The 16,200-nt window shown below is 48.5% G+C and overlaps 1 protein-coding gene and 1 non-coding gene across 5 annotated transcripts; one reads left to right on the top strand and one right to left on the bottom strand.

Annotated features, from left to right (window-relative positions):
* Positions 1-5,868: 5,868 nt before the first annotated feature.
* Positions 5,869-5,942, top strand: TRNAN-GUU (transfer RNA asparagine (anticodon GUU)). The gene has a single exon. It is a non-coding gene; the product is annotated as a tRNA-Asn (tRNA).
* Positions 5,943-7,499: 1,557 nt separating this feature from the next.
* On the bottom strand, positions 7,500-13,712 carry LOC118542927 (low affinity immunoglobulin gamma Fc region receptor III-A-like). Of its 4 annotated transcripts, none has more exons than XM_036103541.2 (5): positions 13,590-13,712; positions 12,883-12,903; positions 12,284-12,538; positions 9,829-10,083; positions 7,500-8,871 (listed from the first exon to the last, which is right to left on the bottom strand). In XM_036103541.2, exons 1-5 carry the CDS (start codon positions 13,627-13,629, stop codon positions 8,696-8,698), a joined length of 747 nt encoding a protein of 248 aa, XP_035959434.1. In that variant the 5' UTR covers positions 13,630-13,712; the 3' UTR covers positions 7,500-8,695. The 4 variants fall into 4 exon arrangements, with proteins under 4 accessions (XP_035959434.1, XP_035959432.1, XP_035959433.1 ...); XM_036103539.2 differs by having other exon boundaries at positions 12,883-12,930; positions 13,590-13,705; XM_036103540.2 differs by having other exon boundaries at positions 12,284-12,535; positions 12,883-12,930; positions 13,590-13,705.
* Positions 13,713-16,200: the final 2,488 nt, after the last annotated feature.

Raw genomic sequence — 16,200 nt, 5'->3', positions numbered from 1 at the left:
AAACAAAACACAAAGTCTGGGACATACTTCACTCCAGTCTCAGCTTGGATCCACGAGCAGAAGATATCAAGCTTCCTCTTGGATATTGTGAATGACTGGGAGTCAATGGCTTATGTTGTTTTTTTTTTTTTTATGCTGCTGTCCCTTCTTTTCTTGCTCATGTTTTTGATATTCAACTCTGAGTGATGTCCCACTCTGATTTCCAAGACCATTTTGACTCCATCTTGGATTATGAGCTGTTTATCATGAACCCAGTAGATTGCAAATTTTCTCTTAGATATTGTGGATCAATGGGATGGTATAAACTTTCCTCTGTTACACCGTTGGGGTCTTTTCCACAGGAATTTGGGAGGAGTCCAACACATGGACCTGGAGCCCTTCCCTCTCCCCACCCCCAGGCTGTCTTTTAAGAACAAAAACATGCACAGACCCTTGCCACAGTTTATCATAATATACACAACTGTAGCCCACGACAACATAGTTCTTCAGAGCTTTTCATCCCCTCGTTCTCTAACAGTCCTATATTAGAGGCGGAAGTGGGAACATTACCTGCTTATATTTTAATATATTTTATATATTTAATTTGGTGTTGGTTTTATTTTATTTTATTTTTGCTTTTCAGTTTACTCCCTGTAGTGAATATGTGGATTGGTTTGCTCAACACCCATTCCAGTATCATTCTGGTTTGCTTTCCTGTGCTGTTGAGGCTGGGGACCTAAAAAGGACATGTTCTAGATTCCTCTGCGGCTGGGTTTCTGGTTATGATTTAGGTTTCACCAACAAGATGTATTTCAGCGAGATTTTGATTTGTAACTGGGAGAGAAACAGATATAATTTTGGAGGTGTAAGTAGTGGCCAATGCAGCTTTGTTCTAGAGCAGAGACTGGAAACAGCAGAAGCTTTGTAATTTGCTTTGTAGCAGTTTTTGCTGGGTACTGTGGTAGCCCTGTATAGAGAATAGTTTGGGGAGTTATTCCTGGAAGTCAGCCTCGAGTCTGTTTCCTCAGTCTTCCTAATGCCTGGTGAATTATCTGTAGCCCTCAATAAATCCTTTTGTATTTAAATAAGCTAGAGTAGGTGCTGTTGTTTGCGATTAAGAACCTTACTGTGCTCATCCTTGAATGAGAAGCAATCTAAGTAATCTATCTAGATCTGGTGTCTCTTTCTCCCAATAAGGAGCAACCCTCATTCTGGATTTTATGTGTATTCTTTCTTTAGCTTTTGTAATAGTTTCAGTACATGTGTATGTGTTATCAAATATATATATTATTTGGATTTTCATGCTTTTAAAATTTATGTAACTGGTATCAGATGGTACATAGTCTTTTGCAACTAGCTTTTTTCCCCCCTTTTTACTAAGTATTATTTTTATAGGATTCATTTATATTGAGACACATAGCCATGAATGGTATTCAGAAGATTTTAAACAGTTGCAGGATTATATATTTCAACTATTCCCTATTAGTCCTTAAGTAGATAGATAGATGATAGATGGATAGATAGATGGATAGATAGATATGTGTGTTTATGTGTCTCATAAGACTGATTTCCAGGTAATGTAAGTTGTAGTGCAAATACTGTGTCAACCTTCCAAATCATCTCCAAAATATTTGATTTTTAATAATTGTTGGTTTTGCCGATGTTTATAGCAGCAATGTCCACAATAGCCAAACTGTGGAAAGAGCCAAGATGTCCATCAACAGATGAATGGATAAAGAAGATGTGGTATATATATACAATGGAATATTATGCAGCCATCAAAAGGAATGAGATCTTGCCATTTGCAACGACGTGGATGGAACTGGAGGGTATTATGCTGAGCGAAATAAGTCAAACAGAGAAAGACATGTATCATATGACCTCACTGAGATGAGGAATTCTTAATCTCAGGAAACAAACTGAGGGTTGCTTGAGTGGGGGGTGGGGTGGGAGGGATGGGGTGACTGGGTGATGGACACTGGGGAGGGTGTGTGCTCTGGTAAGCGCTGTGAATTGTGCAAGACTGTTGAATCTCAGATCTGTACCTATGAAACAAATAATGCAATATATGTTAAGAAAGAAAAAAAGAAGAAGAAGAATGTAGCAGGAGGGGAAGAATGAAGGGGGGGAAATCGGAGGGGGAGAAGAACCATGAGAGACGATGGACTCTGAAAAACAAACTGAGGGTTCTAGAGGGGAGGGGGGTGGGAGGATGGGTTAGCCTGGTGATGGGTATTGAGGAGGGCACGTTCTGCATGGAGCACTGGGTGTTATGCACAAACAATGAATCATGGAACACTACATCTAAAACTAATGATGTAATGTATGGGGATTAACATAACAATAAAAAAATTAAAAAAAAATATTGTTGGTTTTGTTTGCTACAGCTGTCTCTAGCTAAAAGCTGCCTCTATCTGAGCCCTGGTTTAACATGGGGAACTGCATCAACTTCCTGCAATTTCTTTCCAATAGGTTGATAGTCATTAGCTGACTTGTCTGAATAAGTTGAAATTGTTTTCCTAAAATTAGGAAAGGATGGGTATTAATGATACTGCATCCTTTGTCATCTGCTGTTGAACCAACAACAACTGTAATATATTTTTTCTAGTCTTTAAAATATTGTCTGTGGGGCATCTGGGTGGCTAAGTCAGTTGGGTGTCTGACCCTTGATTTTGGCTCCGGTGGTGATCATGGGGCTCTGAGCTCAGCAGGGAGTCTGCTTGGGATTCTCTCTCTCTCACTCTCCTTCTGCCCTCCCCACACCCCTGCTCGCACTTTATTACTAAAACAATTATTAATAGTGGGAGGATGTTTGGAGTTTAAAAAAAAAAGACAACCTTGTCCCATGAATTGAAGTTAAAATACAATACAGTTGCGGAAAAGAGGCGCCTGCCCCTCAGTCACCCTTGAGCCCCACATTTCCCCCATGGTCCAGTCTGCCTCACAGCCTCCATCCTACCACAGGACGGCCAACAGTGCCAGCAGAGACCACAACACCTGGCTGATGCTCTCGGTGTGACCCATTACTGCCTGTCTGCTCTCTGTTATTTCCGGACTCTTGGTAGCAAGGTTGGGTGGAGGCTTCAGTTCCCACAAGTGGCCACAAGCAAGGGTGACTACAGAGTAGTACTGAGTGGTAGTGGGCAGCCACGGTCTTGGGGGGGCCAAATTGACACTAGGCTCTTGTTACCTGGACCAGGGTTCAAGTGGCCCCATCCTGGGAGACAAACAGGGACAGGGACCTATAACCAGGACTCACAGTAGGTTGGCTTAAATTGGACCTGCAGGTTGGGAGGCCTTGAGTGGCCTCTGGGCAGTGCCCACGTAGAGTTTCCTAGAGTTGGCCAGCAGTGATATGGGGACTGGCTTTTTGGGGTGTTCAGGGAGAGCCAAAGCAGACTCTAGAAGATGACTCTTTCTGAGGGGAAGTTAATTGTTATAGCCCTGCCCAATCAGCATGTAACTACCTGTACATTTCCCTCCTTGTAACAGGATTAACTGCATTCCAAAAGTTGCCTGTTGTTTGTTTGTTTTTTTTCTAACATATATTTAACAGAAAATACTGTTTAACGCATATGCTCAACACTGAAGGTTGGTATAGTGTTCCTTTTCCCTCGTGCACATGTAAAACCTTGAACAATCCACAATTCCGGTATGTTATATTTTTATTACTCTTCAATCTAAGTATTTTTCAATTTCCATTCAATTTCTCTTTGTTCCATGAGGTATTTAAAAAGCATGGGTTTTAAATTTTCCACATATATGAGGGTTTTAAAAGGTATTTTTTTTGTAATTGATTTCTGAGTTAAATTGCATTATGTTCAAAGAATGTATTCTATATAGTGCCAATTCCATGATATATGTTAAGACTTGTTTTATGGCCTCATATAAAGTCAATTTTTGTAAATGTTCTATATGCATTTGAGAAGAATGTATAACCAAAAATTATTGGTTGCAGAGTTGTAAATATATATTAAACCAAGCTTACTGTGTTCATATGTTTAATTTTTTAAATGTAAATATATATTAAACCAAGCTTACTGTGTTCATATGTTTAATTTGACCTATCAAATGCTGAAAGTAGTATGTTGAATTCTCTCACCATAGAATTTGAAGATTCACTGTAAATGAATTTGTCAGTTTTCCCTTGTAGGTCAAATATTCCTGCTTTTATATTTTAATGCTGTTTTATTAGATACATGTAAGAGTTATTATATGTTCATCATGAGTTTAATCTTTTATTGCCATCTGGTGACCATCTCCATCCCTCATGATGCATCATTTTTTACACTTTATTTTGTCTGGTATTATATAGCTATATGCCAACTTTCTTTTTGTTAGACCATTCCTGGCATATCTTTTTTCCATTCTTTTTCATTCAATCCTTCTGTTTTTTTTTTTAATGTTTTAATGTCATTTTTGTAAAACAGGATAAAATAGAAAATATATTTTTAAAAAATCCACTTTAACTGCCAAATTTTCTCCATTTCTATACATTGTGATTACTGATATATTTGGATTTATTTCACCATCCCATTTTGTGCTATCTTTTTCATGCCTCAGTTTTTTTTTTTTTTTTGGCCTTCTTTCGGATCGCTGTTACGCGTCCATGCAAAGGGAAGCATAGGAAATGTATCTGTGTTTAGAATAAACTGGAAAGTAATTTTTAATTCCTGCTGCCAATCCAATAAAAGAGGTGAAGGCGAGAGTAGCGGTTCCTAAACTTGGACTTCGCAGATGAGTAAAATTTCCCCTAAAATGTTGGTGGTCAATATAGAGTTGCCAACTTTTTATATTGCCAAGTTAGGAAATTTAGAAAACAACCACAGCCACAACTATCACCTATCCTCACCATAATTTTATGAAGTAAAGAACATTTAAAACCAACCTTTTAAAGTGTAAAAAAAAAGAAAGGGTAGTCTCAATGCAGAGATCATTTGGCGAACTTATCTGAGACACACACACACACACACACACACACACACACACACACACGATGCCCATGCCCCTCTATCTGCATTAGTGTGTACGCTCATTTCACCCAACATCGTTGGAAACTTTGACCTGCACCTAAACTGGAGCAGAGGGCGGGGGTGTGGAAGGAGGAGGAGGTTCTGGGTGGAGGCTGGGGAGGGGCCCCCGGAACCAGCCACACACTGTGGGTGCCCGGGTGCGGCAAAGAACGGAGGTAGAGCGGTTGGGTGTGCTTGCGGCTGCGAAATGGGCCAAGAACCAAGAGAGGAGCTTCCCTCCAGGCAGGAGAGAAGAGGAGGCCCAGTCCTGACCAGGATCCCTGGCCTGATGATGTTGGATGCGGGGTGTCTGCCCTCGGATATTTAGATCCGGATATTTCAGTGTGAAAGTCCTTCAGTCACTGGCATTTAATAAACTCTGTGTTCTGCCCGGGTGCCTAATACGCCAGAGGAAACCTTTCAAAACAGCTGGGGCTGGAGATTAGTCTCGGTCTAGTAGGCTCCCTTGCTTAAACAAGTCATTGTGCCGGGCAGGATCGGACACGTGATGCCGTATTTTAAATATTCACAATAACAAGCTGACACGAACACATAAATTGTCTAGATCAGCAAAAAAAAAAAAAAGTTGACTGTACTTTCCGGAGCAAAACTAAGGGAACTCGCGAGCCCACAGAGCGCCTCCGTTAGGGCTTCCCCCAGAGACCTCGGCGGCTCCGGCTTCTCGGCCTCGTCCGGGCGGACACTGAGGCCGGTCCCAGGTCTAAGCAGGTGCCAGCGCGGGGGAAAGCCCGGCTTCGCTCGGGCCGCCCGGTGCGCGGGAAAGGCGCCAGCCCAGCCCGGGTTTTGGGGCGCAGGAGGAAGCAGTACGAACGTTCTCTGCGGTGAACTGACTTGGCAGAGGCAGCGGCCCTCGCTTGTCTCTGTGGCGCAATCGGTTAGCGCGTTCGGCTGTTAACCGAAAGGTTGGTGGTTCGAGCCCACCCAGGGACGGCGGCTGAGCGTTTTGAACCTGGGGTGTGTCTCGCGGGGCGCGGAAGCCGCGGAGGTCTGGGCGCTGCTGGCAGGCTCTCACTCTCCCGCCCCCCGGGTCTTCCCAGACGGTCGGTCTGCAAGATCCGCCCTGCGGTTGGTAGCAAGCCTTTTAGCGGCTTGACTTAGGTCCTACGAAAACTGCCCCGTGAAACTGATTAAAAAATGTTTGCCGACCAAAGGAAGCGAGTACTGCTAAGCCAAAGATGAATTCGTTAGCACATCTGTGCCTGCCTTGCCTTTGCGCTTGGATTTCCTAACTCATGAAACAGGCGTGTCCGGAACCTGGGCCCCTAGTCGTGCTGAGTCCTGCTGCTTACCCGTGTCTGGAGAGCATGCCTTCTAGCTTTTCAGTAGGCACCTTCCTCTCCAGCCTCGCTGCCTTTCACGTCCTCACCACTTCCCCCTTGGGTTACTGCAGTAAGTACCCGGCTTTCCAGGCGGGGGTTCCTGTCTTCAAACCCCCCTCCCCCTTCTTTCCTCCACGTAGCTGCCAGAGAGGCTTCCTAAAATGCAAACTTGTTCTGCTTAAAATCCCTCAAAGGCTTGCTTGGCCGGCTGGGCGCTCCTTAGCCTGGAAGGCAGTGCCTTTCATGATCCGGCCCCTGAACTCGCTCCTCTCCCTCCCTGGCTCTTTACACTAGAAAACAGCTAAATTACTTTCTTGAGCCCTACTCTGGCTTTTGAATCTTTGCCTGGCAAACTTCTCTTCAGCGTCTGTCCCCCTTGCCTGGCAAACTCCTACTCATCCTTCACCACCACAAAACTAAGCCTCTTCTCTGCAGGCTGTTCTTCATTCCCTCCTCTGGGCTTTTCTCCCTAGAATGAAAGCTCTTCTAGGAATGTCCCCATGTTGTTCATCTCTCTATCTTCAGCACCTAAGCCCAAGCTCGTGGCATCATAAGTACTAAATAGATGTGAGTTGAAGATTTTATTTATTTGTTTGAGAGAAAGATAGAGAGAGCATGAGAGCGGGGTGAGGGGCAGAGGGAGAAGCAGACCCCCCGCTGAGCAGGGAGTCTTTCCCTGAGCTTGATCCTGGACTCCTGGATCATGACCTGAGCCCAAGGCAGACATCCAGCCGAGCCACCCAGGCCCCCTAGATGTGAGTTGAATGGGGTTTCCCGATGCACTTGCCTCACGTCTGGATCTCATGTAATATTCAAACGTCAAGCTTGAATCATGTTGGCATTAGCTCATAACTGACACCTTACTAACCTATACCTCTGTCCAGGCCCCTATCTCCTTCCTGGGGATGCCTTCTCCTGTTTACCACCTGCTCGGAACTAACTCTAACAGCCACCCACCCTCCCATCCCACACCACCTGTAAAAGTCCCCTTCACCAAGTTGCCTCAGCAAGATTGGTTGAGTCTGCAACTGGTTGATTCGTGTGAGCTGTGAGGATATGATTTCATTAACCCAAACTCATCCCTGGTAGAATTTCAGACAGCAGGAGGAAGAATAGATTTTACCATTCAGGTCATGGTTTTTCCATCTTTGGAGAGCAGCATGCAAGATCTTGTTCAATGCTTTATTGGAATCAAGAAATGCTCTGTTTAAAGCTTCTAATACAGAAAGACACAGCTAAGCTTTCTTCCACAAGCCACGCTCGTGACCTCACCCCCACTCCATCGTCACTGCCAGGCCGACAGATTTCAAAGTCTCAGAGTTTAACTCAGCAGAGTCGAGCACATTTAGTATCGCTTATCCAGCATTTGGTGGATGAATGATGTGAAGCTGGAGCTGGAGCTGTATTAAATACTGAAGCAGAAAGCTGGTCATAGTCCCCGCATCTCCTCTCTCTAATTCCTACTATCCTGGCCCACAAATGTCCTCATGTCCTGCCCATTGCCTCCTGAACAGCTGTTGTTGACTCTTTCCTGTCATGCTTTCTCAGCTCAGACCCAGAGCAAGCTCTGTTCACTGAGTTTGATCTGGGACAGCAATGTGGCTCTCCTTCCTATGGACACAGAGTTTGATCTGCTCTTTCTTTTCCAAGACCCTCCCATCCCCAACCCCTTTCCGGGAGCATTTTCTACTCATGACAGACATCAAGAGCGTTCATCATTAAATATTCACACACTATCCCGGTTCTGACAGGGGCTCCCCTGAAAAATCAATTCTACATCACCCTGTGATTTTTCTGTACCTACACCACCGCTCACGTTCTAGGAAGACAGCCCAGGCAGGGGTTTCCCCTGGTCCGTCCTGGACTGCCTTGCTCTTTCTCAGCCACCCCCTTTGCTGGTTCTGCTGTCTCCCCTAGACCCTCAACAGCCCCCACAATCTATATGGAAGGGGTTTTAGGGTGGCAGCAACAGATGTAGACCACGACCCAGCTGGCCCTCGGCCATAATTCTTTTATCTACTTATCCTGTTATTTAAGAACAAGTTCATACATTGGGTCACCATCCACAGTCTGCATTGTGGCTTTGCTGTGACAGACAGTTGGGCAGAGAAAGTATCTGGGTAGCTCTGAGACTTCAAGTCTGAGTACTGTGTCTACTCACTGGGGCTTCATGGTTGGCCCCTAGGGATCGCAGACCCTTCCTTTCTAGCAGAGACCAAGACAAAATGGAGTTGAGTGGAAGATCCTCAGCTTAGATCCTGAGGTGTGGTTTTCCTGCTGCTCCCAGAGCTGCCTGGTGGGGATGACGGGGTTGTGAATCCAGAAGGAGGCTCAAAGGTGCTGCTTTTACTACCCCCATTTGTCCTAAGGGCCCTGTTTCCAGGAGACTTTGCTGTTTTTCCAGCCCCTCATTGAGCTACGAAGGTCTCTCTGCACAGCAAAATACAGCCCCGTGTCCACTGCAAATAGAAGTACCATCACCAGGGAGAAAGGGATTTGGGGCCAATGTAGGAGTGATGAGGTGGATGGAACTGCTGAACCTAATGGGAGAAGCAGAGGGATGAGAAAAATGACACTTGTTAAGGCAGAAATTTGGTGTCCAATTCTTTCCTTTTATCTAGTGGTTAAATAAATATAAAGGTCTGGGTCCCCTGTGTGGCTCAGTTGGTAAGGTCTGCCTTCAGCTCAGGTCATGATCCCAGGGTCCTGGGATCGAGCCCCACATCGGGCTCCCTGCTTGGTGGGGAGCCTGCTTCTCCCTCTGCCTCTGCCTACACCTCCCCCTACTTGTACTCTCTCTCTCTCTCTGTCAAATAAATGAATAAAATCTTCAAAAAAAGATAAAGGTCTTTGAATCTTTGGTGTGATCTTAGAGACACATTAACGCACCCCCCCATTCTCCCCTCAGTTAGAGTTACTTCATCCGTAAGGTAGACTCAATAATACCTATAACCTCATAACGTTGTGGTGAGGGGGTCACTGTGATGGTCAAACTGGGTGCATGGAAAGAAGCACTTAGCGGGGTGTCGAGCACACGGAAAGGTGCCCGATAAACGTCAACTCATCTTTGTTACGGAAGGGGAACTGGAGACTCAAAGAGACTAATAGTTTATGCACTGTTACATGATTAATGAGCAGCAGAGCCAGGACCCAGTTTCCATGCCCTCTCTGTGAGCCAGTGAGGGGCGCCCACCAGGTTGGTTCTTGGCTAAGACTTGAGGCTTGGAGAGGAAAGGAGGGCAGTGAAGATGGGCTAGCACTGTAGGGACACATAACATTGTGGGCGTGGTGTGACTGGGGCAAGGAGGGACAGGTGTACTTATGGGGCAGGAAATGTGGCTTCTGTTCGTGCAGAGTCAATGACACCCCTCAGAACCCCTTGTAAAGAAGCCTGTGGAGTATTCCAGAATCTCCTTTCCACTCATCTTCACAGTCTGAGTGCAGACTCCATCCATGCCCAGGGGGTTCTGGACCCTCGAGAGCTGTGCAGCTTTTACCTTGAATGATGATGTCCACAGGCTCTGAAGACTCGTTTTTCTTCCCAATAAGCCCCCTGCAGAAGTAGGAGCCACTGTGTTTGCTTGTTGCTGCTGGAATGTGGAAGTCAGAATTATTGTAAGAAAACTTCTTGCTTTTTCCATTCTGGAAATATTGAACTTTCCGTACGGGGTTGTTCTTCCAGCTGTGGCACTTCAGCCAGATGGGCTCCCCCTCCTGGAACACCTGCCGAGGCGTCCAGAGCAACAGCCAACCTGAAAGACACGGAGGCCACCGGCCCCGGGGCCTCAGCAATCAGAGCCAAGACCCTGGGAAGGGGACACTCACCACCCAGATCCTGGGGCGCCACGGAGAGCCAGCCTGGGAGCCATCCCTGCAGAGCTTGCTTCGGGAAAAAGCCCACTGGGCCCTGCAGGAGAACTCATGTCACACCAAGACTTTTTGTCTAACAGGGAAGAGGGACACACAAATCAAACCGTAAGGGTAGAGCAGAGGGACCAAGGGAAGAGGTAGGGGGGAAGCCATCTGCAGGGTCCTTAGGGCTGCCCTGGGATTTGCTATGGCAAGTAAGGCTACAAGCAGCCACCATAAGTTCTAGGTCAAAGAGTAAAAATTGCATTTGAAAATGATGATTTGTGGGGTGCCTGGGTGTCTCAGTTGGCTGAGCGTCTGACTCTTGGATCCAGCTCAGGTCATGACCTCAGGGTTGTGGGATCGAGCCCCACATCGGGCTCCATGCCCAGCACAGAGTCTGCTGGAGATTCTCTCTCTCCCTCCCCCTCTACCCCTCCACCCACGCACGCACAAGCTCTCTTTCTTTCTCTCAATAAATAAATAATTTAAATCTTAAAAAAAAAAATGACGATTTGCTCCATTAAAGGAAAGGTTGAGGGGCGCCTGGGTGGCTCAGTTCGTTAAGCGTCTGCCTTCGGCTCAGGTCATGATCCCGGGGTCCTGGGATCGAGCCCCGCATCCGGCTCCCTGCTCCACGGGAAGCCTGCTTCTCCCTCTCCCACTCTCCCTGCTTGTGTTCCCTCTCTTGCTGTGTCTCTATCTGTCAAATAAATAAATAAAATCTTTAAAAAAAAAAAGATTATGGTTATAAGAATACATATAGATAGTCTGGTGGCCTTTGGGCCAGTCTGTCCTGCCATGGACTTCATGAATGTCGATATGTACATCCATTCAGCGAAGATTTGGTTGAGCACTCACTAATGTACCAGGTGTTGTGCAGTCTGGGGTTACCCGCTGACGATGACACATGATCCCTAACCTCAAAGAATTTGTAGACCCAACACAGAAAAACACATACGCAGAAATAATTCCAACACAGCGTGCTACAACAGACAAAGAACAAAGGTCTCGAGGGCCGAAGAGAATGGCACAAAGAGGACTTCTCAGAGGAGGAGAAAGTGAAACGAGTCTTGAAAGATGATTGAGAGTTTTTCCTGGTGAAGTTAATGCTCATGGTCACAGCTTAGTACAATCCTCATTGATGGGACTTCCAAAGCCAGGTTCTAGATCGAACTCCAAGGCAAACTAATAGCTCTCAGGCTTGATTTTTCTAATAACCCATTTTATTTGGTCTAAGGTAGTCACGCCTCACCTAGCTAGGGAACAGACATTCCTCCCCGTAACTCCGTAGCATGAAGACCGTGTCAGCTATGTGGTGGTCAGAGGCTAAGGAGCCACGGAAGTCAGCTTCAGAGGCCTAGTTCCGTGAAACTCTTTGCAAGTCAGGCCCCCCTTCCCCTCCAGGCTCCTTCCACCTGTACCATGGTGCCCCTGAGGCAGCCACTGAAGTAGCGTCAGGCTTGAGAGGGGACACTGCAGGTACTGGGCCAGGTGCTGTGATTCCAGGGACAGCAGGACATAGCCCTGCCTCTGACATCCTCCCCTCACCTGCTTCTGATGCCTGCATTCTGCAAACAATGCTAAAGACTTCCGTTCCATGACCAGTGTGCAGGCTGAACATGTCTCTATCCCCACTAGGAGAGTTACGCTGAAGTTTAAGTTTGAGTGTGGCATTCATGGGGACAGGGTGGTAGATAGGACCCTGGGCCGTTTGGAAGGGTTTGGAGGGTCACTTAGGGCATTGTGCGCCTGAGAGTCAGATGGAGATGGAGGTCATAAAAACAGAACCATTAACTTATTCAATAAATATCAGTGAGCACTAACGGCATGGCCTGACCTTCAGGTGACACCATGCTCTTGGGTACATTCTATGTGCATGGTAGTTGCTGGGACTGTGCCCTGCAGGGTCCTGGGTCCATTAGGCACCAGCTTTTGACATTTTGCCCAAGGCCTGCTTGGAGATAGGACTACGACTCTGGTATAATTCAGGGTGGCCACAGATCATCTCGTCTCAGTTTTAACCCCCAAGTCTCGGGTCTTCTCAAGTCTTCCGCTTCCACCCTCTATTGGCGAGTCCCCTTTTCCCCTTCGCCCACTCACCCACGTGGACTTCGAGCTGCACGGGGTCACTGAGTTCGGAGAGTCCCTTCCGGCACCTGTACTCGCCGCTGTCTTCAACGCTGGCAACTTTGATGAAGTAGCTGGTCTGATTTGAGATGAGGGTCCCATTGTGCAGCCACTGGGTGGAACTGTCCCCAAAGGGATCGGTCCCCTGGCACTTGAGAGTCACACTGTCCGACGTGAGGACCCTATTGTATGGAGGCTCCAGGACCACCACAGCCTTTGTGAGGTCTGCTAAGGAACCAAGAGAGGGTGGATTAGGGCAGGGAGCAGAGCGGGCCTTATACTAGCATTCCCGGGGAGGCTCAGAGCCAGAGCGAGCCCATTGCAAACCCACGCTTGGCGACTCCGCCTTGGTCGGTGACTCAGACTCAGAACATCTTGGCTTCAAGGCACTTAGCCCCATTTCTGGCCTCTCATTATCCTGAGGAAAATTAGCCAGAGAAGCCTAGGGCCAAGGCCGACTGTACTGGGGAAGTGCCCCCTGACAACCCCACACCAACTGTTTCCCAGCGCCCCGTGGCTGTTACACACTGTGTGCCCAGCTGGATCCATCCGAGACCACAAAGCAAACTCACCAGCTTGTGTGCCAGCAGAAACTGCAAGACAAAAGGGCGAAACAAATGCTGAACAGAAGTGGAGATCAGGGGGCTGGAGTGTGGAAGGGGTGTAAATTCCCCCGCCAGCCCCTGCCTTGGGAGTCCCGTGTCGCCAAGAATCAAGGTATGTATGGTGGCTACCTTTCCCGCTGCCTGCCTTCTAGTCACCAGTGTCGACGTCTCCTGTCCTGCCTTCCACCCACATCCCCGCTTTCAACACCACTCCCTTCCTCCTTAGTCCCTCTTCTCAAACTCCCAAAACAAGGGTATAGACTGAATTTCCCTGAATCAAGCCAGAGACACCACGTCAACCCAAGTCCTCCCACAAGGGTGGAAATCAGAAGTCTTGGAGGGGAACCCAATGATGTCAGAACGGAAGGGACAGAACTTAGGGACCATCTATCTGGTCCATAGCCTTCAATTTACAGATAGGGAAACTGAGCCCCAGCAGGGTGAAGGAACAGAGACCTCCCAGTCCCCCTTCGCTTCCTGGTTATGCCCAAATCAGAGCCTGCCTTCTCATCTCTAGTGCCCCAGGGGTTTGTCCTGGGAGCTCTATTGAGCGCTCTGCATGTGGTAAGGGGTCTTATTCCTTGGTAGGGGTCCTCTCCCCGGCCTGAAAAGTGGGCTCTGCTGAACCCAGGGCATCTGGAGCTTCTCTCGCAGCCCAAGTGACTCTGACTTACCTAGGAGCAGCAGAGCCGTTGAGGGTAGCAACCGCCTCATGCTGTCACATCAGAGAGAAGTCGCCGCGGATACACTGAGCCCTTATGGGACGCACGCAGCTCACTTGAAGAGAGGAAGTAAATAGTCTTTCCCCCACCCCCCAGCTCAGTACTCTCTAGGTTCCTTTTCCCAGAACGTCATCTGATTTCTGAACCAGAATTCTGACAAGTGAGCCCCGTGATAGGGCAGGAAGGAGAAGAAAAAAGTCTGGAAGAGAAGCTGAGGAGGCATGTCCCCCTTGGGGGTCCACATAGGTCTACAGGTGAGCATCTAGTGACACAGAGGCTGTCAGAATGCAGCTGGTAAATCTCAAGGTATTTCCCCCCCACCTGGTGGGTTTGGATCCACTCAGTGCCAAAGACAAGATAGCAGAACCCTGGGGATGAGACTCCAGAGGGAGAGCATTCACCAAGGGATCTCTGGTCCTACTTCAGAACTCGTCACTGCCCTGACCCCACGGAATCCAGCTGGGACCTGCCTCCGTACATTGAAATCTTCAAAACGCTAGAAAGCATCCCTCCCCCCAGGGTTATCTCCACCAGCATATTTTTCAAAATTCAAAATGCATGTGCCTTGGGATCCGCAATGCACTTCTTAGCGTGAATTTGACCGTGAGATTCACACCCTCTGTTAAAGGAAACCCAGGCAGTGGGGGAGGAATGGAGCCCTGGGGCTGGGGGGGGGGATGTCACTGATTGGTTGCAGGGAAGGCAGAGAAGGAGGAGTGGAGGGGAGGAGAGACAGGAGCTCTTTACAATCAACCCACCATTACCAGGACTGAGCTAAGTCACCGCAGCTCAGGTGAGCTCAGACTCTCGGGGACCCACCGGGCCTGGGCTGGCCTGGGCTCCTTACTGAAAAAGGTGGAGGTGCAGCGGCGGGGAAGCCATCAGATTGCGAACCTGTTCTGCGCTCCCTAGATGCACCCCTCTCCCCAACACATGCACCTCCGTACCCTCCCCTTCTCCCCCTCCCACTTTGTTTAAATCCAGGTCTCAGAGAATCAAATGGCTCTGCTTGGCAGTGCCACTGCCCCAGGGGGTTCCTGGACATCTGGGACAGGTCTCACTCGAAAAAGCCTTGGAAAAGGCCGGGAGGTGAGCAGCAGACAGGTGTGAGGTTTGGCAGCGGTAGAGGGGCGGCGGGGCGGGCACGGGTGCCTGCTGGCCACTGCTTGGGACCAGTGCCCCTGTCCATCCCAAAGTCATATAAAAACCACCTCTCAGGATTTTGTTTTGCTTTGTTTTGCTCCCAGTAGAGTTCATCGGTGCCCCCCTCCCACCCACCCGCCGCCTTCATGCACTCTTGCCGCAGCCCCTCCCCACAGGCCCTGGGGCTTGATGTCTGGTTAGGGTCCACCCGGGACTCGAACCCCGCAGCCATTCTAGCGCTCCCTCTCAAGCGCCGCGTTTACACCTTGCAAAATCCAGACCAGCATCTGAAAACGTAAAGCCCCACACTATGCACTTCAGATGCTTCTCTGGGAAACCTAGGCCCGGAGAGTGCCCCCCCCCCTTCCCGGGGGCGGGGGACTGTGGAAAGCTTCCGAGGTGAAGGGAGACCCGCCCCGCCCCGCGCTCTCTGTTCTTCACAGTTCTGCGTGGCTTTCTCGCACGTGGCTCCCGGTTCGCGGCATTCACTTTAGTTTGCCTTCTTTGCAGTTCTATTGTCTCCTCGGACTCATCTTCTGTCTGTGGTCTTCACGTGGAGGGAGGAATTGTTGACTGCGGAGGATGGGCGATAGGAAGCAGGGAACCCAGGACGACCGCAAGAGTGGGGAGCACTCTGCAGGTTTTCATCAAGTGCTTACTGAGCCAGCCTCAGCTTGAGCCTGGGGCTGCAAGGGCTAATTTTATGGGGTAGCTAGAACGCACAGTTTTCAAAGGACAGGTGGTCTTGGGATAGCTTATGCTGGAGTGTTCGTTTGTCTCCATGCTTGCCTTTTCTTTTCTCCCCTCATTGTTGTTTTTTCCTCTCTCCCTTCTTCTCTCCCCTTACTTTCCCTTCACAATTGACATGCCAGCCACAGCACAAGGTTCTGCGATGACCAGGCCAGTTAGTTTTCATCCCCCGGTACTTACACTTGTGCAGGGGAGACCACCAGATAAGGGCCTGAAGTGCCAGAGGGACCCTGAGAGTATTTGCAAAATCCTGTTTGTGCACAAAGAAGGCACCTGTGGGAGGAGTCACGTGGGAGTGGATCACTTTAAATGGATCACAAAAGATAATTGTATGTTCAGCAGGAAGGTTTTGAGAAAAAGGCATTTCAGGCAAACAGGGAAGCATGAGCAAAGATGGGATGAAATAGGCTGATGTGTTTGCAGAGCTGGGTATAGCTCCCCAAGATTTGTGAGAACCACAAAGGAGAAGCACAAGCTAAAAGGTTAAGGGTGGGGCGCCTGGGTGGCTCAGTCGGTGGTTAAGCATCTGCCTTCGGCTCAGGTCATGATCCCTGGGTCCTGGGATGGAGCCCCGCATCGGGCTCCTTGCTCAGCGGGGAGGCTGCTTCTCCCTCTGTCTGCCCCTCCCCCTGCTTGTGCTCTTGAGCTCTCTCTCTGTCAAATAGATAAA

This window comes from Halichoerus grypus, chromosome 7, assembly GCF_964656455.1.
Source record: "Halichoerus grypus chromosome 7, mHalGry1.hap1.1, whole genome shotgun sequence".
In the NCBI taxonomy this organism is placed as follows: domain Eukaryota; kingdom Metazoa; phylum Chordata; class Mammalia; order Carnivora; family Phocidae; genus Halichoerus; species Halichoerus grypus.
Note: the sequence above shows the minus strand (reverse complement) of the source record. Positions and strands in the feature narration are given on the sequence as shown.

Bases quoted from the DNA above. Each gene is read 5' to 3' on its own strand.
- LOC118542927 (XM_036103539.2), bottom strand. From the start codon at position 13,629: ATGAGGCGGTTGCTACCCTCAACGGCTCTGCTGCTCCTAG. The intron at 10,084-12,283 runs GTGAGTGGGCGA...CGTGTCTTTCAG, and splicing joins GCAGCTCGAAGTCCACGTGG to GTTGGCTGTTGCTCTGGACG. The intron at 8,872-9,828 runs GTAAAAGCTGCA...TTCTCCCATTAG, and splicing joins TGTGGACATCATCATTCAAG to GTTCAGCAGTTCCATCCACC.